At 34.0% G+C, this 27,540-nt stretch overlaps 1 protein-coding gene across 1 annotated transcript in view; it reads right to left on the bottom strand.

Annotated features, from left to right (window-relative positions):
- Positions 1–27,540, bottom strand: part of Negr1 (neuronal growth regulator 1) — an 862,817-nt gene that overhangs the window by 354,128 nt on the left and 481,149 nt on the right. The window contains exon 3 of the mRNA XM_042681196.1: positions 17,706–17,831. Within this exon, the coding sequence (XP_042537130.1) occupies positions 17,706–17,831 (126 nt within the window). The remainder of the gene's footprint in view (positions 1–17,705; positions 17,832–27,540) is intronic.

The following is a 27,540-nucleotide window of genomic DNA, read 5'->3' as shown; positions in this document are numbered from 1 at the left end:
AATACCTAAAATATATTTAGAACTCAAAAAATTAAATCCTCCAAAAACAAATCCTCAAAAAGACAACTGTCCCATCAACAAGTGAGCTAAAGACTTAAAGAGAGGAAATAAGAATGGCGAATAGACACATGAAGAAATGTGCAACTTCTGTAGCCATAAAATAAATGCAAATCAAAACAAACACTTAGATTCCACTTTACCCCAGTTAGAATGGCTATAATCAAGAAATCTAATAATGACAGATGCTAGAGGGGATGTGGCCAGAAGGGAACTCTACTGCATTGTTGGTGGGAGTGTAAACTTGTTAGTCATTTGGAAAGCAGTATGGAGGTTCTTCAAAAGACTCCACATAGAGCTCCCTTATGACTCATCAATCCTACTGTTGGCATCTACCCAAAGGATCATAAACAAGGCCATACTAAAGCTACCAGAACAACTATTTATTGCAGCATTATTCACCATAGTAACTTATGGAACCAACTCGGATGCCCCTCAGTAGATGAGTGGATAAAGAAAATGTGTTATTATATATATATATATATATATATATATATATGTATATGTATATGTATATATTTGAATTGTATGCTTCCATTAGGAAGAATGACACAACCACATTTGTTAGGAAATGGAATGACTTTGAGGAAATCCTATTAATTGAAGGAACCCAGTCACAAAGAAATTTAGGTCCCATGGTTTCCCTTATTTTCAATAATTAGTATACATATAGGATAATCTTAGATGAGCTGAAAAGCTCACAAGCCATGTACATTTGAACATTTAATGGAATACTAAGTGAAATGAACCCCAAGTTAGGGACACAAGAGGTCTGTCTTTATTGTTATTGTTTTATGTATATTATGCAATTTTGTTTTTGTTGTTGTTGTTTCTTTGTGGTATATCCCCTATTGACACTGTACTTGATTTTTGTACCCTGTTCCTTGTATATACATTTGTCTAATCTAGGGAGGGGAAGAGGAATAACAAAATGCTGATATAAGGTGACCTATTGTAAGAAGGATACTAACAGGATAGTATATTGGAAATGAACATTACAATTTTGGGAGGTGGAGTGGGTATCCATGACGGGGTGGAGGGTGGGTGGAGAAGTGTGGGAGATAGGAATTGCAAGCGATAGTGGGACATCAACAAGGGAAGGGGTAAACTTGATCAACAAGTAATGCATTCATTGCCTTACTCATGTAACTGTTTCCCCTCTGTACAGCATCCGTACAATAAAATAAAATTAAAAAAACAAACAAGTGATTTATTTAAGGAATTAGTTGCAGAATTACTGAAAAGCAAATTAAAATTATGCAATATATCGGGAATGCTAACCTTAAAATAAGATATTGGCCTTCTAAGTTGCAGCAAAACTCCGTCTACTCTGCACACTTAGAAGATAATGTACTAAATATAGGAAAGAGGGTCTGTCACTTATCTGCATCAGGGGTTTTGTGTACTAGAGTTAGAATTCAAGGATTTGTATTTGCTATGCAAGCATTCTACCTAAAGAAGAAAACGATCAAATGAAACCCCCAGCATTTTATAATAATAAGTGTATGATCTGGAAATTCTTGGTCTATTAATTACCATTTTTATGTAATTATGTAGTTATGGTCAGTAGCTTTGGGCATTGGTGTCTAATAGTATTGAGTATTCTGACTCAAAAGATCTAATTATAGTCCTTAGGAACATTACTAAATGTAAAGAGGCTCAAGTTCTTTGTCTCAAAAATGCAAATAGCTGGCATCAGTGGCTCATGCCTATAATCCTAGCTACTCTGGAGGCTGAGATCTGAGGATCATGGTTCAAAGCCAGCCCAGGCAGTAAAGTCCATGAGACTCTTATCTCCAATAAACCACTAGAAAACCTGAAGTGGCACTGTGGCTCAAGCGGCAGGGCATTCGCCTTGAGCTGAAGAGCTGAGTGATAGCTCCCAAGCCAAGAGTTCAAGCCCCATGATGGACAAAAAATGCAAATAATTTCACCTATAATATAGGTATTCTTGATTTTTAATTAAGAATATAACTATAAATTGCCTGGAAGACAATAAGAACTTACAAAAGATATTATTGGTAGGAGAAAGATATGAAACCATTATGCAAAGTCAACATATATATTTCTAGTTATGTCATTTAATTTAAAATGTATGTCAGATTCATGATATATCAAGGGAGCACAGTAAAAGTCAGGATAGAAGTGAGTTCAGCAACCATAGCTTCAACATAGAAGGTAATGTAGTCAGCATGTATACACATCCTCAAAGTGGAACTGGAAGATGGGTAGGACAAACCTCAGGAGTCTTCTGCTTGTTTATGAATTCTTTGTCTAGAACGATGGTACTCCAATGTACAATTCTAGATCTACATATTGTTAGTTCCATAATTAGTTCTAGAGAATTACTTATATTCAGAGTATCTTCTGCTCAATTTATTTTAATGCAATTCCTTCTGTGACTTTGCTATGACTGTATTTTCAGAGAATAGGCTTTTACCTTACCTTGGATATAACCATGCCATTTTTCAAGGCTGTATTTCAATTTTGTGAGTATTTTAGAGGCATGAATGAAAGAATAGTCTGAAAAATATCAAAACTGAAGAGCATCACATGAGAAGACTGAGGCTGAGAGGCAATCTGAAGTACATCTGAATCGAGGCATGTTTGGTGTTTAGTCTAGACATCGTGATTAAAGATGATTATGTTAGGGCCTGAACATGCTCAACATGTGTCCTTCAATTTTGTGGACTTTGTAGAAATCATTTTCTATTCAACCCCCTCACATCTGATTACCCCTTCATGTATCGGAAGAAATCCTGGAGTAGAAAAATTTGCAAACTAAAGCCTAATAAATGTTGAGATACAATTCTGCTTACGTCAGAATCTTAATTCAAATTTAATATTTTTAGATTATTTTCTTAAATCATTCATGGACCTAGTACGTCAAAAAAGCAAATTTGAGAATCTCAAGACATTTTGAAGGTCTCATAACTATATCAAGGACAGTATGCAAAGCTTTTTCTGTGAACTATTAGCTAAAATTTTACTTGAACTGAATATTTCCTTATTTGAGGTAACTAAGTATATTTGTTAAAGTACAGATCAGATTCAACAGGAGCAGAAGCAGAAATTTTTCACCCCTAATACCTGGAAAATATCTAATGGCTTTCTTCCTTCTTCCTTATTAACTTTGTGGATCCAACAAATGCTAGGCAACCTTTGAGAATGGAGAGAGGAGCAGTTGGCAAGGTGTTAGGGTACAGAGCAGCAGAACACCTGGGAAGAGGAAGGCTCCTGTTACAGACCACAATGCAAAGGATGGTGACTCTTGAGCAATAAACTGCCAGGTGACAATCCCTATCAGTGGCCACCAACACCTGGGGTGATGAATGGGCTTAAAGCACACACGATTTTAAGGCAGAGCAAGAAAAGAAATAAGATACCGAATATGTTATATAAAAAAGAGAAGATGGTAAGCTTTCCTGAAAGATCTGGGACTGCGGAGCTTCAGGTTTCTCAGAAATGATAGGAATTGTTCCAGGAACTGAGCTGAGAAAAGAGCTTGTGAGAGGTACCATATGCACCCGTAAATTGACAAGTTCCTTTTGCATCCTGGATTGGCCAGAAAAACCTCTATTTCTTGGGTTTAAGGAGAAAACATAAAAAGGAAAATGACAGCACTTTTGCAATGCTACTATGTACTACTCTTTTGTTTTAGGAGTGGTTGAGTGCAAGAGCTCAATGGTAACTATTGCTTATGGTCCTTTCAAAATAAAACTCTTTATGAAGTAAAATAACATCTTCCCCCTTAGGCTGAGAGAGCACTGTAGATGAAGATTTAGTAATGTTTTGCTAATTGTTCAAGTAGGTTAATAAATACATCAGATTTGTAATATTGTAACTATTTAGCTTTCTCTTAAGACAGCAACCCTACTTGAACCCAATGCAATCTCCCAATTTGTCTGTTCTCTCTCACCACAAGACCTCCTGCCACATTGTCTCCACTTGTTCTCCACACCACTAACTACACTAGTTATTTAACGTAATTATTCTGGCTAAAGTTCAGACAGATCCACTAAAACTGCTTTTGTCAAGGTCATAAATGATTTCATATTGTCAGACACAATTGGCACTTTCCTATGTGTATTCTCTCTGCTACTTCATCAACTCAGATCACTTTCTAGTTGTGACAATATCTTTCCTTATATTTTATTCTCCCCATTCTTCATTATTAGCCTAGCAACTCTCAGTCCTTTTTTGTACAGTGTTCAAATCTTCACATATTGGTCTTGGGATCTCTTCTATTTTGTATTCTTTGTCTCCTTAAAACAAACATGGACACAGAACTGCAAGTTTAATTTCTCCCCCAGGGTTTTCCTTGAGATTATTATTCATTGACATTTCCACTTAGATGTCTAAAATACCTTGCACCTTACAATGCCAAAAACAAACTTTTGACCTCACTCCGAATTATATTTATCTCTTCTAGTTTATCACAACTAAGTTAATGACATGTCCAATCTGCAAGTAGATGAAGCCACAAGTTAAATCTCATCATATCCTCCCTGTGCTTAAAATTTGCTACTTTAGTTTTTGCATTGAGAAAACAAAAATCTTGGTGAGGGAAAGGATGGTAAGGGAAAAACAAAGGAGGAGGTAACAATGCTCAATAAGAAATGTAATCAATACCTTACTCATATAACTGTAACCCCTCTGTATAAAATTTTTACAATAAAAACATAAAAAAGAAAAAATTTGGTGTCCAAATATAAATAAATGAGATAAAATAATACTAGACTGCATTTGATAAATTTGCATTTGTTTTTGCCTAAACTATATTAATCAATGTATCTGTATAAGAGTATATTAGAGATTTATAAATTAAATAAATAGTATTGCTTGCATATTCTCCTCTTAAATCAATTAAATGCCTTGAATACATATCAGGCCTTTACCAAATTAAAGGCAGAGTGTTGAGAAGACATTTCATTTTTCAGATGTGTGTTCAAAGTCCACAGTTATTGCTTGACATGTCACCAATGGAAAAGCAGACTATACTTCCATGAAATACCCAGCTTTAATCAACTTCACAGAGAATGTTCTGGGAGAGTTCTTTCCTTCTGTTCAGCTGGTTCTTTTGTGTTATAATTGAATTGAATTTGCTCCTCATCCCATTCTTCCTAGACAGCTTCTCATTTGAGAGCTCTGAAGATGTATTACACTAATATATCGTTGGAATGACAATGCTACGATGATGTATGGGAGGAATACATCTCTAGAGCGTCAGTACTGTCCAGAAACAATATGCTGGTACTGGATTGCATTCAAACCTAAGGCAGAAAGAAACAATAAAAAAAAATCTTGGCTACAAAGAAAATTGAGGGGGTTGGGGGGAGGACACCATATAAAGAGAGTTCTTTGGTTTTTATTTTTTCTTCAGTACTAAGGATTGAAGGTGGAGCTTCCCTCTTACTAAGCAAGTTTTCTATGATTTGATATGTGCTCCTTGCCCTTAAGAGGTTTTACTTCTGTTTTTGAGAGTGGGTCTTCTTATTCACTTTGTCAGAGCTGGACTGGCACTTGCAGTCTTCCAACTCCACTTCTCAAATAGCTGGGGTGACAGCTACATAAAAACTTCAGAAAGGTGTTCCCTGCCTGTCAATCCAAGCTACTCAGGAGGCAGAGATGGAAAGAAGCACAGTTCAAGGTTAATCTAAGCAAAAAGTTAGTGTAACCTTCTCAACAAATAAAAATGGGTGTGGTGGTTCATCCTTATGGTCCCAGCTACCTAGAAGGACAGGCAATAATATATCAGTCAGAAGCCAGCCCAGGAAATAAGGGAGTGTTTATCTGAAAAATATGCTAAAGCATAAAGGATTAGAGACATTGCTCAAGTTGCTAGAATACTTGTCCTTGCCTTATAAGCACAAATAAGGCTCTGAATGCAAACCCCAATACTGCCCGAAGGAAGAAAGAAAAAAGAAAGAAAGTAAATGAATTTTTTAAAGACACAGTCTGTCAGGCAGGGTTTACATATACATTTTATTTGCCATGAATACTGCCATTAACCTTTTGTCAGTCTGAGAAAACCAGTGACTTATCATTATTGGAGACATTTTCTCTCTGCTAGGAGATATTTCATGAAATGTTGAGGGTAAACATAATGTCTTCTAATCGAAATTATTACAATTATTATTTCTCCATGTTGTTTTTCAAATTTTCAGCAAGACGTAATTGGATTGTCTAATTAGTTAAGAATAAATATGACAGCTGCAGCTGCTGATAAAACATAAAAATATGACAGCATTATTTATATTACTCTGGTCACAGTATCCTTTACTTATTTAGTGTGTTATCATTAATGATTATGTGGAAGACTAAAAGAGACATGACTCCTGCCTTCTGATGCTCACCTCTTAGGAAACTAGAGCTCTGTAAAAGACTCTTCTCTTTTGTTATTTAGTTTTATATATTTTTTCTACAACACAAAATATTGCTAAAGGAAATATTCTCTTAAAAACGGTCCTTCTCTAGTACTCCATATTTCCTATCTTCCTCCATTTATCTACAGATTTTTGGAATCTGATTAATTAGTTCAAATGTGTATTTCTGGAAATTATTCTGATTCTCACTCCAGTATTTTCTACATTAAAAATATGAGATGATAACTACTCAGTTTGGAAATACAATTGTTACTTCACATTTAGTTAAATTTATCACATTAGAGCCCACTATTTATTACCATCTTTTAATATATCTCCTCATGATAAAATAAAAAAGAAATTTTAATAGTAATACCTAAGATTGAAGGGCTTTTTTATTCTGAATGATTGTTCTTTCAAATTCTTTATTTTTCATACATCTTTTATGTAAAAACTAGAGATATCAATCCTGTTATCAGCTCCATCTTGCAGATGAAGGTAAGAAGGCAAACAGAGCAAAGAAAGCTGCCTGGGTGAAGGCTTGAAGGGAGAAGACATTTGAAAATGTTAAATTTTTCTCTAATGTCTTGTGGAATGATGTAGTCTTGTAGGTGATAAACATAAGTAAAATTTTCATTCATATTAAATTTTAAAACATTTATTAACCTAAGTTTCTCAGTCACATAAAGACTACTATTTTCAAGCATTATGTTATTTGATAAACTCAATAAATATCTATTGACTACTATGTAATCTGTAATTTCTTGACTCACAGCAATATTTACTTGACTATGGAAAACAACACATGTAAAAAGTGATTGTCACAGCTTTAATGATCCAAGATCATTCTAATTTTCCACTAGTGATTATTTCTAGTTCTGGGTCAAGCTAACAAAGTATATTTTAAAATACACTGAAATACAATTAATGTCCATTTAATATTACCAATGGAAATTTATCCATGCAGTTCCACTTCAGTTTGAAACCACACTTAATTTACAGTAAAATAGCAGTACTTTTTTTGAGGGTAAATTTTAACCAAGCCTTTTCTTGTTTAGACCAAACCATTTGTAAATCACTCTTCTCCGATACATATAACACGACATTGAAATCATGGGGCAGGAGGGTGGGTGAAAGGACTCTTGACAAACCAGTTCTCAGATGTAAGCACTATAATGTTAACCATTACCTACTTCTGAAATTAAGTTCACTAAGGAGAGGTATAATCTATATTGCTGTCATTTTTAAGTATCCTATCTCTTTAAGAAAACCACATCTCATAAGAAATTGTTTTATAAAATAGATGTTAGCTTCCTGTTTTATTTTTAATGAGAAAACACCTTCCCCTGAAAATAGTGAATTATTTTTTATTGGCTCATCATATCATGAGGCCCATTGTTTGGTTTTATGTATATGGTAAAATACCAAAAAAACGTTCCTGCTCAAATAGCAGGCATTAACCGGCTCTGAATACAAACAATCTAGCATAGCCCACCACTAAACAGATAGAAGTAAAGGGGACTTGAGAAACAGACAATTGAAAGTTAAAATTATAAAGAAAATTCTGAACAAAGAGGCATTTTAGCTGTATATATAAATTGTTGGTGTGCAATCTTATGGTAAAAGTTTAACTTGCCATCATTATGTAAATTCGTTCATTATATAATTATCCATTATGTAAAGTCATTATGGAAATTCACAAAAGCTCCACATAGAGTGCTGCTCTACAATGGAACTGGAACCATAGCTTGTAATCTGAAGATCTAGTATTGTTGAAATGTCATCAGCATAAATTGCTGGTTTTACTGAGTTTTTCTTTGCTAATATCAAAGTGCAAAATACAATGTCAGGATTGCCAACCTGAAACAAGAATCTTAAAGAATTACAGTGTTTGGGTGACAGACTGCCAGCTCAGAAGGAGCACTAACACACACAGCCTCTTCATCATATCACCCTTGGTCTTGGCTTCAAATGCAGGTATTGCAAAGAAGACTTTCTTTCGCAAGAGGAGTTACAATAGAATTAAGAACAATAATAGCTACTAATACTTTCTAGTTTGTACCTGTGATGATTGGAGCTATTTTCAGCGTTATGTGGAACAATAGATTGCAGGAGTATGCATTGTTTTTAGTGAATAGTTTTCACTTCTTACAGTCTCCTACTTTTTCTGATAATTAGTAATTAACATTTTCTCTCTTAAGGTTGTATTTAATATAATTATGGAAGTTTTAGTGGGCTAACCCTGTATGTCTATCAGCTGAGAAACAACATTATAATGCAAACTCTTTTCAAAGCTTTAGTTCAAGAGTCAGTCAACCTTTTCTTAAAGAACCAGATTGTATATTGCTTATTTTTTTGCAAGGTATATAATCTCTCTTGGCCACTGTGCAACTCTACTTCCATAGAGAAAATGTAGCCATAGTCCACATGTAAATGAATGAGAATCACCATGATCTAAATGTCTTTATTGACAAAAAGGGAAAAAATGTGGGCCTTGGATTGCTGATTTGGGCTTAATGGATACTTGACTTGGTTTATCCTATTTATCCTGAAAATAATTTCATTGGACAATCTCAAAAATCTTACATCTATTAGTTTAGAAAATGTGATTTAGTCTTGATTGATGGTTTTCATATACTCACAAGTAGAGGAGAACCAACAGAAATACATCATCACATACAGAAAATAATATCTATTATCTGGTTTGATGCACTATTATAGTTGTGCATGAAGTAACCATTGAAAGAAATTGAGTAAAGTGTTCATGGAAACCATGCAATTTTGCAAGCTCCTGTGTATTATTATCTCAAAACATAAGATATAATGTATATTTGTCTGTGGAGCAATTTATTGAAACATTCTGAACATCATGACAATTTGTACAATGACTTTAATTTGAAGCTTAATATGCAACCGCCTAAACTATGGAAAAGAAGGGATAAATGTTACTTAAATCATGTTGGCTAAATTCTATTGATGTGAGTACCTCTTTGTGTGAATATTTTATACCCATACAAAGACTGCAAGAAAAATAAGTGACTGACTCATATTTACAGTTGCATGTTTCTATAATTGTATAATATTAGAGGAATCAGGGTAAGGGAAAACACCCAAAAAGAAACAATTGTCTATGCTTAGAATATTTAATTGCTAGTGCTAAGAAACCATGCAGAAATCAAAAGGAGAGAGGCATGTCCATTGGTGCAGTAATAATTGCAGAGGATGCATTTCCATGTCTTGTAGTATGAGTTTGAACACGATCTCTGTGTATACAAGGAGTTCTGTGCTCCCTGAAACTATAGAAAAATAAAGATAACAGCTAGAATCAGAGTTATTTCCATTTAAATGATATAGTTCAGGGTTCATTTTAATTACAAAATAATAAATGCCTGATTTTTTTCTGTGATACTTAATAATCATTCTAGGAAAAATATTAGTAGAATGAGTGGAATTTGTAGAATGGAGAAAGAAAGAAAGTATACTGCTAATAGAGGAAAAATAAATTCCATAATTAATTTCCACCCTTTAGCTATGTCTTCACATATAAATTCTTTAATTCTCTTGTGTTCTAATTTATCATTCATGATCTGTAATGTATCTGAATTGTGATGACTACAAAATAATATCCTGCAAATATAATTATTTATTTTGTATCTATTTGACTTGAACTATACAATTCACTGCTAACTGTTCTTGGAAAATTGTTAGTCTCCTGAAATCTCTTTCTATCACTTCCCTTAAATCTCAGACCATTGGTTTGAAGTCTCAGTTATAAATGTTCCGTATTTGGCTTTTAAACAAAATGAGAGGTGCCAAGAAATTGACTTATTAAATAGGACTTCAGCCTTTATGGATATACATGGAGTTGCTAGAAAGGAAAAATTGAAACAAAGTGAAAAAGTGTATTTAATGGAATAAGTGTCTGACAAATGGGTAAAGATGGGAACTGAAATTTTCTTTGTCTTAAACTATAAAATAGTCTTAATTTCCATAGATTAATAAGGTATTCAATAAAAACGTATATGATGGATAAAAAAGCTCAATGTTTGTGGTCAAATTTTGCATTCATTGTCAAAAAGAATATTTTTTTCACCTAATAACAACCATTGTGCTTAAGTATGATCATCTTTAGAAAATGCAAGTGCCAAAGAATAGCAAAGGATTTAGAGAAAATAAAGATCAAGAAAAACTATACTAGATAAATAAATGCTTGAAAAGAAGCATGCAAAAATTCTCTAAATTTGTTATATCTCATTTATTATTTTAAAATGTATCTTGTAATTTTTCCAATGCTTCTTGACTAAGTCTTGACTTGTTAGCCTAATAAGAAATAGATGACTGATAAGATAACTGCTTATATTGAAAATAAGATTCTTGTGTTAACTTTTTAATATTCTCTCAGAGTTTAAAATAATTTTTAACTTCAAGGTCACCTCATTTGACAGCAATGATGTGGATCACGAATAGGTTCCTGAATTTCAGAAAGAGGTGGGAAATTCTGTGTGGCCAAAGTTAAAGAACATTCTGGTAGTATATCAGCAATTATTATTATTATTGGATGTTTATAATGCAAACTTTCAATTTCTACGCTATTCCACAGAACACACAAAAAATTCTGTGAACTCAGTTAAATAATTATGACCATTTTGTACTTGATTTGAAGTTTAAAGAAGTCAATCAACATCTTACAGCATGTTGGTAAGAAGAAGCCCTGGATCTCATACTAAGTTTGAGGTTCAGCTTCCTATAGTACAGGTATGATCTGATGCTTATATTTCTAGTAGGAGATATGTTGTATTCATAAGCTACTTTATTAAATGGCAAATCCTTTGTACAACTACTCAAAGATAATTATAAAAAAAGAACATATATACTTTAAGTTAGGAATTTTGAAAACAAAACAACTTTAGCAAATATGTAAACAATCAGATTGGTAGAAGAGACAGTATTCTGCAGAAAGATCTGCAAAGTATCTATGGGTTTTACAATCGATTCCTTATATTTTCCTTATTAAGACCTGTTTTGGACTTACTATTCCATAGAACAAGACTTTTCTTGAATTTATTTAGGTTTGGTAGAATACTATAAGAGGTTGTCTAGACTTCTGTATGTTTTTAAAAACATGATTGTAATATCAGGCAGAACAATAGTGCTGTATTTTAAAACAGACACATAATTAAAATCCCCAATTTGATCAAATCATTTGAAGTGACATGTTTGATTACAGAGATGAAAAGGAAACATGAAAGATGAGCCTGGCATTTTGTGATGTTAGAAAATATGTAAGTGTTTAATAAAATTAAGGCAGTAGATGGTTGAGATGATTTTGGAGCCAGAATGATGTACTCTCACTGGCCAAATTAGGGATAATTTTAGCATCAAATAATTAAAGATGTTAACTATTCTGAACAATACTAAACAATTTTGACACTCTATAATCCATGTCATAAAACTGATGAATAAACTAAGTAAACAAAGAAATAGAATCACTGAGCGATGTTTGAAGTAAAACATCAAGTACTAACTTGTAGATGTGAAATGACTACTGAGGCTAGGAAAAAGTAATCAGTTGGTTCAACAGAGTGAAGATTAGTTCATAGAAGAATCACAATAATGTCAAAACCAAGGATGGATTGAGACATAGCAGATTTTGCTTGCCATGGCTTTAAATTCTCTCCCTATAGATACTGTTTATTGGTGGCATGAAGGAAATAGAAAGGAAGAAATCATGCAGAGTAGAAATAAGGCAGCACCTTCATCTGTTAATTGAAATTAACAAACAAATGAGTGACCAATGAATATAATAATTGAAGAAAAATAAGGCTTCACTTACTGAGTAATACTGCTGGCCACAACTGGAATATAATCATAAGGAAACATGGGACAAACCCCCAAGCATGAAGCATTCTAACTTAAGTAGAGAACACATTGGCATTGTTAAAACTGTTAATGCTCTATAATGATAGAGAATAGGTTGAGGAATTAGTCCTTGACACAAAGGAAATGAAAGTGTTTTGGCTGCTATGTATAATGTATTGGGCTGGATTATACATATATATACATACATATACATATATATTATATAATATATAACATGTTATATATACACATATATATGTGTGTATATACATATATATATGTATATATATATATATATATATACATATATATATGTATATGAGAGGAAAAGTGTGGTTCTGTAAGACACATCTTGACCAGTTGACTAAACTGGAAAGTGGACTAATCAGATGAACTCTAATACCAAATTTACTGAAGTTTAAATAAGGTTATGTAAAGAGAATACTCATATTCTTCCAAAATATACACTAAAATATTTAGAAATAATGAAGTTCAAGATGTATCCCTTTTAGAATTGCTCTCAAATCATTCAGTAAGGACATGAACAGTCCTACAAATTACAGATGGTCAATTTAGGATTTTATAGCTATGTGATGATGCAAAGAAATGGCAATGTCTTTAATGGAAAGCACACTTCAAATTCTGTTTTTTTTCCTGCTTTGATAACATTTGTTAATTTCATGCACAAAGTTGGGCAGTGGTAGTAGACAGCTACACAGATAAATAACCTACACTCTATAGTATGCTACGGTGCTCAGCTATGTTGTTCTCCCAGTGAGTTTGGTGTACTGAGTCCATTTGGACTTGTAATATTTTCAAGTTACACTGGATTTATTTAACAAAACTTTTCACAAGCCAAGTAGCTTCTTTATATATGGTATATACTTAATTTATAGAGCAAGTGATTAGCAAAATTGACAAAAATAATGATGGATAAAATTGAGTAGTACATTTTACAAGCTTCTAAACTGTAAATTTAAAGCTGATTCCCAAATACAAAGACATCCGCATAAAAATACAAATATACAAATCATTGATATGAACCTTCAGAAAGCTCCTGTATCCAGAAACTTCTCAGCAAAAGTGCACTCACCAGTCTGAATGAACAAGTAGAATAGCAACTATGTGATGTGATCTGGTTTAATCTTTCTTTTCTATAAATTATGTAGAGGTTATGTTGAGCTATCTTCCTGTAAGCAGATAATTATTACTGTTGTTTTTTTGTGTGTGTCGGTTTGGGGGCTTGAATTCTGGGCCTGGGCGCTGTCCCTGAGCTTTTCAGCTCAAGGCAAGCACTCTACCACTTGAGCCACAATACCACTTCCAGTTTTGTGATGGCTAATTGGAGATAAGAGTCTCATGGACTTTCCTGCCCATAGTGGATTTGAGCCATGATGCTCAGATCTCAGCCTCCTGAGTAGCTAGGATTTACAAGTGTGAGCCACTGGGGCCTGGCTATTACTGAATTTTAAAACTAAAATAATCCATGAACAAATCACCAAGAAATGTTAAAGCTACTGGTACAATTCACACATGTATGAGAAGTGGCCACCATTGTTTCTATTATGGACACAGACTGTCTTTCACTGTTTCTAACCTAAGCCTTGTTCTCATGTTGTCACCTGCTCTAAGACATTTTTCCTTCATAATAGGACAAAGAAAAACAGAAGTACATGCAAAAGTACTGATGTTTCTGAATTTTTTTAGTCAGAATGACCAAAGCCATATATACTATATAATACTTTTTAAATTATGATAGTCTGTGGAGCTACTTGTGTTTTCTGATCCATAACTTACTCAGTAGGAAAATGAGCATTTCAAAACCTCTTAGGGTATGTCTGAACATATCATCAAATTACACTCATGTTCTTTCTTAAATCAGATCATGCTTTCATATACTTTACCTTTAGATAATCTCACTCATTTCATAACTATAGTCAGCATGTTAGGAACTCCTAAATTTTTATCTTTATTGCCTACATCAATTTATAATTTTCAAAAAGATAAACTTAATAATTTCATGCAAATTCAAGATTAAACACACACTAAAGATTCTACTTAGCTCCCTGGCTAATAGCAAAATATTAAAATTAGCTCAAAGAACTTATAGGAATACAACTATATGTTCTGTCTGTATATGTGCACATACATGTATTACTATAATATTGATATTTCTTCAGTAAAATACAAGCAGATAAGTGAAACCTACAAATTTCTTTACAAATATAGATATGTAAACCCTAACAAGTTAACAAAATTGTTAGACATGTTTTTTAATGCAGAAACTCCATAGTAAAATGTTCAGTTGAATGAAAATCATTAATGAATTATACTTTAAAATTATTGGAAGTATTTACAAAATATTCTGAGTGGAGATATTTACAACATAATAATTAAATTTATGTTAATTTTACTTATTTCGTTGGTATGGCAAGATTTAAAAAAACAAGTATGCTCATAGTTTAATTTATAAATCCAATTTCTCTTCTTTCAACTTTATGATGTGATCTATTATCATTATTCTAATAACTTCACTAACATTCCTGCTGTTTAATTAAACTAAAATATATCTGAGCACTTTAAAAAAGAACATACATAGTAATAAGCCCCGCTAAGTAGGACAGTTAAATCAGAAATATTAATCTTAAATTATATTGAGATTGAGATTATGTGCTTCATTCTTAGAAAAATAATTTTAGTTCCATATCTGATGCAAATGCCTAGAAAGAAAATTAAGAATTAACTTTACATTTACACATCACTTTGTACTTTTAAAAGCACATTTATAGATGCGTGGACCCAAAAAGTGTGGTAGCTATATACAATGGAATTTTTCACAGCCATTAAAAAACAAAATAATGTCATTTTCAGGGACATGGATGGAACTAGAACAAATCATGTTAAGTGAGGTAAACCAAGATCAGAGACAATCTGCACATGTTCTCTCTGATATGTGGAAGTTAGATCTAAAATCCACTGGGATATGATGGGGCTGGGAAGGTGGCTCAGTGGTAGAGCGTTTGCCTTGCATTCAGGAGGCCCTGGGTTCGATTCCCCAGCACCACATAAGCAAAAAAAAGAGAAAAAAAAGCCGGAAGTGGCGCTGTGGCTCAAGTGGTAGAGTGCTAGCCTTGAGCTGAAGAGCTGAGGGACAGCGCCCAGGCCCAGAGTTCAGGCCCCACGACTGGACCCAAAAACAAAAAAACAAACACCACTGGGATATGATGAATTACACAGGATTCTAAATACTCACATACAATGAGACCAAAAGAGAATAATCTTAGGAAAGAATCCCAAAGGTGCAATACCCAAGGGCCTCCTCATATGTATACAAAATAATGTACATAGTGAAGCAATCTTCAAAGATATGGAAACAAAGGAGTTTTTTTGTTTGCTTGTTTCTTTTTCTGATGATTGTGTTCTTTACCTTACACTGTATACAAGGTATTCCTGTGCGTATCTGTGGAGGGGTTGGGGGAAGGCACAGAATCCAAGGACAAAGGGTAAAAAAGTGTAGCTCTGGACTGCATTGTACATTGATGAAAGTGAACTATACAGCCGGTGGGTAGAGATGGGAGGGAGGGAATGGGAGAGAATGGGGGAACAGATGACACTGTACAAAAGGAAGTGTACTTATTAGAGGATGCAGGTAAATATACCTTCCTGATTATCATCTCTATAATAACAACAAATTAATTTTAAAAAGCTCATTTATGTATATTACCTTATATAAGTCCTACAATAGTATGGATGTGTACCTGGTCGATGATACCTAATTCCAGTTAGATATGAGGAATTAATTCAAAATATCTAGTGATGGTTATAGTTAGTGACAATATATTGTATTCCAGAAAAAATGCAGCGCAATCTTTAAGTGCAAGTGCTCTGTCCGCAAAAATAACTATATGAGGTGTTGCATTTGTTAATTAGCCAAATATTATCATTCCGTTCTTTAATATATATATAATAGATATATATCTATTAAATAATATACATAAATAAATACATATAATTTTGTCTGTCAAGTTATAAACTAGTGGGAGATTTTCATTATTCAATTTTTGAAAAGCAGTCAAGGGTCTGCTAAGGATCTGCTAGCTATGGGTCACAGAAGGTAAAGGCTTTTACAAAGACTGCATTGATGAGTGAGGAAATCAGCTTAGAACAGATATATCTAATTACTAGTCCTGAACTTTTCTCACTCGACTCCTGCCATGAACTTGATGCTCACATATCAGTTTTATATTATAGTAGCTCAAGAGAGTAAAATGCGGGCAGTCAAGAGCACACTCAAACTTTAGAAATATCATAAAGCCATAATGCATATTATATAAGTATGCACTGCTGTTTTATTGATTTTTCTGTCCCATTAATACTAATTCTAAGCATGTGATGTGAGTCTCATTAGAGTCACTGCATAAATGAGGAAACTGAAAGACACTTAAGGATAAGTGATATTAAAGAAAGCATTAGAGATAAAATAGATGTTCCAATTGTGTTCTTTCTACACTTACATAAAATGTTCCTTTCTGATTTCATTAAAAGCAGTTTCATTGCTGTAGCTCTGTTGGAGACATTTCCACTAAGAAAAGTAAATAAATAAAAATAAAAAAGAGAAAATTTTATCTGCAAAGAAGTCGTATCTTATTTGTTAAAACTATCATCTTTACCTCCAGGGAATTCTTAAAGCTATATAATTCGAACTTTTAAATTGTACACAACTGTTAGAAGGTGGCTGTTGAAAACAGTCTGTTTTGATGATGATTATCCTCAACTTTCTAAAATTGGCTTAATTTCTTTGGGAAGATATACACAGCAGCAGAAGCACTTGAAACCCATAAACATATTACAGCCTTTAATTTCCCCTACCTATGTGATCTATGTGTGCAAAGTACTTAAACTCTGGGGTTTTTACATTTCCTCATCAGTTAAAATTTAATTCTAACTCCAAAAATCCTTGATTCTGAACAGCAGTTTGAAATTAGACCCAGCAACCTCACAATCTGTATAATTTCTTTCTCCCCTGATTACTTTAGCAGTTCATGCTGGCCTATTAACATGTGAATGCCAATTGAATAAATCCCTTACACATTTAAATGAAGATCTTTTTTTCCCCCTCTGGTGATATTTCCATTTGAGTCTTTTGTCTATTGATTTGTGATTATCCCATACACTAACTTGAAAATAACCTTGACTAGGTATCAAGAGATGATTTTATTCTGGACTCTGACAGATTTCATTTGACTTTTATGAACTATATTATCTGTAAGTATAAAGTGGAATGTGGAAATACATGCACCTTACCTACCTTGAGAAAAAGATACAAAAAAGCTAAACAAGTTGACTGAAGTTCTGAAGTATTAGGAGTATTAGGAGAATAACAAACAGCACAAACAATACTGGTGTGTTTTATTCCCACATTACCTGATGGGGAGATATGCCGCCAGGAAATGGAAGGTTCTGGCTTTCCGGTAGCCAGGCATGTAAGAGTGACATTGGTTCCTTCATTGATGGTCATGTCATTTGAGATGTCATAAATCTTCGGAGGAACTGAAATGGCAAATGTGCAGAGATCAGAATAATTGTTCATCCCACTTTTTTGAATTATACCTAGCTTCATCAATAAAAAAATGTCTAGGAAATCTCTTCTAGTCCTCACCAAAAAGAAAATATAAATTTTATTGAACCTCGTGACCAAAAACTGTGTTAGTGGTCAGTGTCTGATGATTTGATATTATGTAGTTCAGGGTGTATGGGATATTTAATAATGGTAAAGCTTTAGAATTAAATGAAATATATATTGTAAAGGATTTGTGCTAAATAAACTGGAATATAAATTATCTGTGTCTTAGACAGGTATCTTCAGTCTAATAAGGATTATTTTGTTGAAACAGTCACATACAAGGAAAATCTGGAAGAAAACAGCCCAACCATTTTGTCTATCTACTGGTTTAAAAGCTACTGGAGGTGAGGTAAAACATGTGTAGCCTAGCAAGTGAGACTTCAGATTCACAAAAGCATTTCTAACTTCAATTTTGTATCTATGACTGGTAGGTCTAGATTTTGTCAGATCTTTATTTTGCTGTTTTTCTCCTAAGAAACACAATCTAAGGACTGTGAAAAGTGGATTCATAGCTCAGTGCTGGTGGCCCATGCCTGTAGTCTTAGCTTCTCAAGAGGCTGCATGGTTCAAAGGCAGCCAGGCAAGAACATCAGTGTGGCTCTCATCTCCATTTAGTCACCAAAAAAGCAGAACTGGAGCTGCAGCTCAAATGGTAAAGCACTAGCTTTGAGTACAAATAATAATAATAATAAAAATAATAATAGCTCAGGGACAGTGCCCAGACTCTGAGTTCAAGCCTTAGGCCTGCCCTCATACCCTCAAAAATAAACTAGAAAATGCAGAATGACACACATGTCTATATTTCAAGACTTGCCAGAACCTTTGCTATGGTCTTATGCACTGTAAGTTTACTAAACTCTTAGCTAAGCCATTATATTCTTGTCTTATATTTATTAAACTGTGGAAACTTATATCACAGAATTGGATCATGTAATAGAATTTGGTAAGTGTAGACAGAAAGTCTCTAAAGAAGGATTAAATTATGATTTTTAATTGTAAAAATACCAAACAGAGGGTTTATAATTATATGCACAAGATAATGAGTCCATTTCTTATCAAGCATTGTTGCTTCCTCCTTTGTTTCCCCTTCCCATACCTTCCCATCCCACCCTCCCCAAAGTAGTAAAGTTCGTTTTCGACATAACATCTTGTACATATCATTGTTGCAATGGGTCCACCTGTATCCCCATTTAAACAATTTGTTTTTTCCTTTCCCCTCCACAAAGTAAAAACAGGGGTTATACCATGGGGGAGGGACATTCAAAGCAACAAAGAAATATCTTATAAGTATGTTAGAAACCATAGTAAGAAAGAAAAAACATTTAAGTCCTTATCTTGGGGTTCATTTCGCTTAACATCGACTTATCTGACCATTTCTGCTTGTCTCAGACGTATACTAGTTATTGTAAATAAGGGAAACCATTGGACCTATGTTTCTTTGGGCCTGGCTTACTTCACTTAATATAATTTTTTCCAAGTCTTTCCATTTCCTAACAAATGAGACAACGAGATGGACTAGGAACTTTCCTTGATAACACAGCTAGTCCTCAGAGAAGCCACAGACTTAAAGGATTAAATGAAACCATTTTATTTTCCAAGAAAAAATTAAGTCTGTGGCTTCTCTAATGACTAGCTGTGTTATCAAGGAAAGTTCCTAGTCCATCTCAGACTCTGCTTCTCATTGTGGTGAGAATTAAATAAGCTATTACATGTTTTAAAATGTAGAAAAGTATGTAAAATGCCAATTAGGGAAGGGAAGAGGAACAACAGAATGGTGGGACAAAGGACAGGGGGCAATCAATGCAACAGTAATATGCACAAGACAATATGTTGGAAATGATCTTAAAACTTGGGGGGTGAGAGTTTGGAGAGGAGGGAAAGGTAGGAGATAAAGAGGGAAGGGGTAACAAGTTTGACAAGAAATGCACTTCCTATCTTATTTATGTAACTGTAACCCCTCAGTACAATACCTTGGGAACAAATACAGAAAAGTACCTGGTTTCAGTTTTAGCTCTTAACCTGCTGTAACACATGTATCATGCTTGAGTTTAATTTCAGTATTTTTCCTTTCCTAAACTTTGAAAGTGCTTTCAAATTTCACTTGGGTAGCACTCATAGCTTACTTGTGTCTTATGTAGGTTTGGCTCATGTTAACAAAATCATAATACATTGATAATCCAGGTCAAATAAAAATATAGTAACTAGTCACTTTGGTAGTTATAAAAACTACATGGTTTTCCCCCTAGATTCATTATAATTGTTCATTCTGATTCTTTATACTAGATACATGCTTTAATAGTCACTTTTAATGCCAGTAACTAAAATGTGCTATGACTGCTAATTAACTCACCCATACTTTCAGTACTATCTTTGATTATGTTTTACAGAGCCATAAGAAATCAAGGATGATATGATTACAAATATAACATATTTGATCAAATGTTGATATGACTGAGGAAAAGACTTATTCCTAAGTGACATACCAATGTAAATGTTTCTAAATGACATAATTTAATTGGCATTTGACACATATGATCATCAAACTCTTTGTGAGCTCTTCTCAGGCAAATAATAAAACAATACAAATCATTCTTAATGGAGCACACTTTCAGCTTAACTGAAACAGAACAGAAATAATAAAGACATTAAAATACTCTGGAAAGAAAATAGAGAAAAATTTGCATGAATTTATGGTGAAAATGAGAGTTAATGAAAACACTTGTAACAAATTTCGTCATTTGGATATATAAATGTAGGTATAACTTTATTATAGTAAACTACGAACACATTCATAAACATATATTCATGTTTTGAAACATGTGTAACATACTAATATTTATTATTAAAAGGATATATACATATATATTCTTTCCTCTTTTACACAGAAGTGAATCTTCAGAGATTTTACTCTTGCCCGGTCACTTTAATTACATATTTCAAATACATAAATGATCCAAGGTTGGACAAATCTATGCATTTTATGAGAAATGATAATCTGCATGCTGTCCTGTAAACATTTATAATGATATCTGCTCATAAAATAATTGCATCATTATACATAGACTGATATTTCAGGTCCTAAATCCTGTATGTGGATATGAAGTACTCGTATTTTGGCAAAATAAGCAACCACTTCCCTTTACAATACTTAGACTTGATATTTAACTATGAGAAGTTAGGTGATGGGGAAGAGAGTGGATTCCAGGTGTGGCATGTCATCTCAGTGATTACAATCACCTCCCAGGGACTTATAATTCAATACACACAGCAGGGAAGAAACATCTGGAAACAGGATGTTTGTAAGAGAAAAAATCTGCTGGCAAGGCACTGCTCCCAGTATCCATCACCTGTTGGTAGCAGATGCTGGATAAAGTGGACTAGTAGACTTCTTCAGATATACTGTGGTTGCAGGCAAATTCAATCATTGCAAATTTGATGTTCACAAGTTTCAATCTCTACTAAAAATGTACTGATATTTTGAAGTTAAAGGAAATGCTAAAATGCAAACACATAATAATAGCGTTTATAAAACAAAAAAATCATGGGACATGAACCTGAATGTGGAGGCAGAAGTTCTCAATTTCTAGGTCAGAATAGATTATATAATGAATGGTGCTAGGCTACTCTGTTGATCATTGATATCTTTAAAAATGTACAAAGTCACTCAATATAGTGTTACATATAATTGATGAATACCATTCATTACCTTAGCATAGGACAACAAATGAACCTTTAGAGAACTGATTGGTGGATGATAGTCACAATTGTCAATTTTGCCAGGAGAATCATGTCAAATATTGGGTAAAGTTTCGAGAGGGTGTCACAGCTCATCAGGATAATGGACAATAGTGAAAGAAAAGATATTTCTATCCTGGCTGCTGAAACAGGGAACAAGAGTATGTTTCTGAAATTTCTCACAAATTTCTCTGATATAGTTTGGTGTTAATGAATGTTTTGTGTCACTGATGACTTAAAGTGTGGTAGATTTTTCTGAGTATGTGTTGTTATCTGAATGTTTACATCCACCCCAAATTTGTATCTTGAAATCATAACTCCCAATATGATCACATTAGAAGGTGGAGCTTTAGGAAATGATTGGATCATTAGTGTGATTAGGACATTTATACAAGAGATCTTTGAGAGCTAGCTGGTCTTTCCACCATGTGAGGTCTAAATGAGGTGTCATCTTTGACAAAATGGGCTTTCACCAGCACCAGCCCAGCATGCACCTTGATGTACTTGGCAAAATAAGCAACCAGCTCATTTCCAGCTTTCAGAAAGATGAGACGTGAATTTTAATTGTATGTAAGTCATTTAGTTTATGATATTTTGTCATGGTGTCCTGATAGATGAAGAGAAGATGTTTATTTTTTTGCTATCTGTTGTTGTAATTGGTATATATTTCTTTAACTGCTTTTTGACTCTTCTTCTCTTCATAAAACAGACATAGAGGCCCTGTAAATTTCAATTATTGCAAGAATGGTAATATAAAATCTGAGATTATAATGAAAATACTATTACAAAGTCATAGGGTTTTAATTCAGGTCTTTGAAAATTTATATGGATTAACTATGCAGCCATTTTTGGATTTTGTTTGTTAATTCATGTATTTATTTTATTTATTTATTTTGTCAGTTGTGGTGTTTGAACTCTGGGTGTGAGTGCTGTTCCTGTGGTCTTCAGCTCAAAGTAAGTGATCTACCACTTGAGCCACAAGGCCACTTCCAGTTTTCTGGTGGTTAATTAGAGATAATAGTCTCACGGGGACTCTCTTGCCTGGACTGGCTTTGAACTGCAATCCTCATCTCTCAGCTCCTGAGTAGCTAGGATTACAGATGTGAGCCACCCACACCCAGCTGACTTTATTTTTTTATTTAGTTCTTCCCCCCCCCCCTCTTTTTTTAACATAAGTTTTAGCTTTCTTTTCAGGAACCAGAATACACCACAATTCTTCTATTTCTATAGCTGGTATGACAGGAAACAGGCACAGACTATCATACCTAGTCTTGTTTCTGATGACAAGGGGGTCTCACCAACACTTTTTTTCCTTGGGTCAAACTTGGAACTGCCATTCTCCTTCTGCTTCATTATGTAGCTGGGATGATGGATGGGCACCATCATGCCAACCTATTGAAGTGTGATTTTATTACCTTTTCTGCCAGTTTGGCCTCAAAACCCAATCCTCCAGTTCCCCATCTCCTGAGTAGTTAGAATTACAGATGTGAACAAGCACCTCTTCTAGGAATTTCTTGTTAACTCATTTTAAAAGGCAGTATTTTCCTATCCCATCACTTCTTATAGATTTTGCCATGTAAGCTCAGAGAAAAAAATGGACAATAATGATAGAAATTTATATTTCGACTGGGTAATCAGATAATGCCATGTGTGTTGGTTATTTATTTATTTATTTACCTTAGAAGCTATGAGAAGCTTACTTTGCAAGCTTACTTTAGAGGTTCACAGAGACAAAAGATGTATATTTTCCTCTCATATATAGCAGTTAAATATAAATTATAAACATATAAAACATATACATGTGATCTGTGTATATGCATATATACATAAATATATTTTCTAATGTTTACACAGAGAGAGTCACAATGATATAGTACTTTGAAGAATTAGCTTCTAGTTTAATAAAATGAATACCAGGCAGTTGAAACATGTGATTTGGGGAAGAGGTTAAGAGGATGGGGGCAGGTAAGTTAATAGAGGAAGGGTGGGTAAATACAGTCACTAATTCAGTATACCTATGTGAGCATGGAACCAAGGAACTTGAAGGAATGTGTGGGTTAAGAGAGATGGAAGGGGTGACCTTGTTCAAAATGCATTGTACTCATAAATTGCCATGTTGAATTGAAACTCCTTTGTAAATCTACTTAATGATAACACAAAGTAAAAAACAAAATAAAAACATAAGTAATGATATAAAGTTACATAAATTTACAAACAAAAGAATTGGACTTTAATTGTATGTACATATTATTTCTACTTTTTTCTCTAGAAGTTGGAGTCTGACTTAGTTCAGACAAGCTGTTTCTGAAATTTTTCAAACTTCTTGAGTCAACAAGCTAGACATAACTCTAAATGTTGGGAGAATAGCCCTCCTTCTTCTTCTTCTTTTTCTCATATTTTTCTTTCTTCTCATGTCTGGTAATAACTGGCACCATGAAAAGAACCTTCCTTCTTTCACTGTGCTGGCATGGCCCCTTTCCATCTCTGCCAGTCCCCAGAAGGTGAAAGCAGATCTTCTACACAGGAAAAACTTCCATAAAAAGTACTGTTCTCAAACTGAGAAAAATTCTTTCTTTCTTTTTTTCTAAATTGGTTAGCTTGTGGTTGCTTTATGGCTTCATGGCCTGTATCTAACCAACTGATTGATTATGAATGACTTGTTATAGTTTATGACATTTCAGAAATTTTTATGGCTTCTCCCCTCATTCCATCACTCAGAGATTGTGAAAAGAGGAAGTATGAGTTATAAATGCAAAGTTGCCAGATTTGTGATTTCCCAACTGATGAAACATGTCAGAACAGCTTAGGGGGTAAAGAATAAGTTGCAGAGAAAAATACGTATCTTTCTTTCTTTAGCTCCAATTTTGAATCACACTGCTTTCTTTAGTACTATTCCTCTATTAGAAAACCTATGCACCTATGCATAAAGTTTTTTTTCCCTCTCATTGTGTTCCTTCTGACAGCAGGTTAAAAGCATATCAAAACCAAAGTGGCCTCTTTTTGTTATACATCCATCCTTCCAACCATCTATGCAATAGACATTTATTGAACAACCAGCTTTATCAGGAATGGTTAATCTCAAAGTTTGAAGTAGATAAAATTAGTCATTCTAGTATGGAGTCTATATTTCACAAACGAGATACTTGGGAACACAATCACAAATAGAACCTTTCTCTGGAGTCAGAATTGGAGAGGTGCTGATATTTGGTAGAGCCTTTGGAAAAGATGGAATTTGGACAGAATAAGATGGTGTAAAAACAGATAATTGTATTCAGCTAATCATCAGGAACAAACTGAGAAATCCTTTTCATAGTTCTCTAGTGAGAGGAAGGCCAACTTAGGAGATTTTAATATCACAAAAAACAATGTATATAAAAATATAGGGTGCCTTTTTACTTAAGTTCTGTAGATATTTGGAACACAAAGAATACCAGAAAGACTCTTTCACAAAATTATCTTTTATTGATTAAAATTTGCATTCTACCTAGAGAGGGTTTTCTTCAGATTGTTAGTGCATTTTCGAACCTTTGAGGTATGAATTCAAAGAACTCTTCCAGAAATGATGATGCCTTGAGAGCTTGCACTTAGTTTCAGATTCACTGAGAACAGCAAGGTAGATGGAGAAGGGATACCCAACTAGAGGTGGAAAGCTGTCCTGACATATTTGTCCCTATCGTTATGTTTCCTTGGGGAAAACTGAATTGAGGCTATGTCACAGTAAGAAAATAACCCATCAGTGAGGAAAAGAAAGTAAGCAGCAGAGAGGGATAAACCACTCAGGACAGGGCTATAAAAAGAATTTCCCTTACACTTTTCCCTTCCCATCATACCTCTACTATCTAATGCAAGAGTGGGAAATGTCTAGTCTTGAAGGGTATAATGCTATTGGTATCATATGATCCCACTCTACCAAGGCAACTTCAGTGGCATTTGAAATTCAATAAATCTAGTTGCTTTTTAAACACCAAAATATATTTATATTAAATCATAATAACTATATAAATGTTGAGGAACAAGCAAAGAATACCCAGCTTGAACAGGACACACACAAGTTTAGAGGAGACATTATGTGTGTGTGTGTGTGTGTGTGTGTGTGTGTGTGTGTACACACATGTATACATACATACTTCTTGTCAGCTGCAAGGAATTCCAAAATTTCAACATTTTTTCTTAAGGAAACCCCCCCACTATTTTCTAGATATATTCTCAGTGACAAATGGAAACAAACATTTTTAAAAATCAAAATGTCAAAAAGGTATAATATAAAGAAAATTAAATGTGATGGGATAAAGAAAAGTTTACTTTTTTATAGAGTACTGGTTTAGATAGCCTAGTTTATGAATTGTTCTTCAAATTCTTGGATGGGAAAAATTTCTTTCCATAGAAACATTGTAAAGGCAAACTAACAGCTCTGATATATAAAAGTTTCAATACTTTAGAGTGTAAAAATTGTTACTTTTGCTTCATTTTGGCTAGAGAATCAATAGCTGGCCTCTAACATGTGAATCTGTATAAACCAGAGCTCAAATCCCTGCAGTACCTCAGGCTAGCTTCAGTTGCACTTACTTGGATGGTTCAGTTATAAAATGCTGCTTAAAGTCAGGACCATCATAGAAGCTACCCCCTCAGGCCTCAGTAGGAGCAGCAAAAAGGCTAAAGCACCCTTGTAGCCAAACTATATATCACCAGGGACTACACAATTCCTGCACAGTTCACAGGCTCTTTACAAAACAACAGAACAACAGAACAGAAATACCAAAACCCACAGTAAGAACACCACCAATTGAAATACTTTAAGGAACATCCATGTAGGTGTCCAGACTTCATGAGGTAGATTTCTTAGGGAATAAAATTTGTGTCCTTGGTAATGTGTTATTAAAAATCATCATCAGCTTTTTTTCCTGGAAATCATTTGGCACTGTTAAAAAAACTAAAAAATTGAAACCATAGATCTGATATTTCCCTTTCCAGTAATTAATGAGGAAAGAAAGGTACCTTATTTCAGCAGTCAATATTCCCATAAACCTAGTGGTCAACTTCACTATTCTGCTTGGAAATGTGCCAAGAAATACCCTCTGGAATGGCCTGAGTGAACTTTTCCAGCCTCATCTTTGGCAGTGAATTATGTTGCACATAAACCAGAGGACACAGCACAGCTGTGTCAAACTAGAACCCAGCTGCCTTCTTTCCAAACATTTCCCATAGCTAAAAGCTTGCTTGAAGGTTTTTTTTTTATAAAACACTAGAGTCCAAAATCTACCCTTGAACTTGTAGAGTGATAACATTTGTCTCGATTTCATAAGTTAAGCCTGTTCACGGTCAATGTGAGTGTTCCCTTTTAGGCTCAAGTTTCCATAAATGCTTTTTAGCATACTTCTATACCTAACAGTAGATGGGTAATTGCAACACTATCAGAAAAAATATATAATGACTTCCTTGAAGTATTCCACTACTTTGTTTTTTCTGTTTTGTTTTTGTCGGTCATGGGGCTTGAACTCTGGGCCTGGGCGCTGTCCCTCAGCTTTTCAGCTCAAGGCGAGCACTCTACCACTTGAGCTACAGTGCCACTTCTGGTTTTATAGTGGTTTATTGGAGATAGGAGTCTCACAGTCTTTCCTGCCCAGGCTAGCTTTGAACCATGATCCTCAGTTCTCAGCCTCCTGAGTAGCTAGGAATACAGGTGTGAGCCACTGGCGCCAGGTTATTCCACTACTTTTGTAATTAAAAAATAATACCTATTGTCCTAATGATGTGGTTAACATACATTTATTGAAAATAATGTAGAAAATTTATAAAGAAAAAGAAGGGAAGAAATCATATCTTAGTTCACTGTGTCTAAACCTTTCCTCTAGTAAATTGAAACCAAATGGATAGTGCCAAAATCATGTGATTCAATTTAAT

The sequence above is a fragment of the Dipodomys spectabilis genome, unplaced genomic scaffold (genome assembly GCF_019054845.1).
Source record: "Dipodomys spectabilis isolate Male_0828 unplaced genomic scaffold, ASM1905484v1 ptg000002l, whole genome shotgun sequence".
NCBI classification, from domain to species: Eukaryota; Metazoa; Chordata; class Mammalia; order Rodentia; family Heteromyidae; genus Dipodomys; species Dipodomys spectabilis.
Note: the sequence above shows the minus strand (reverse complement) of the source record. Positions and strands in the feature narration are given on the sequence as shown.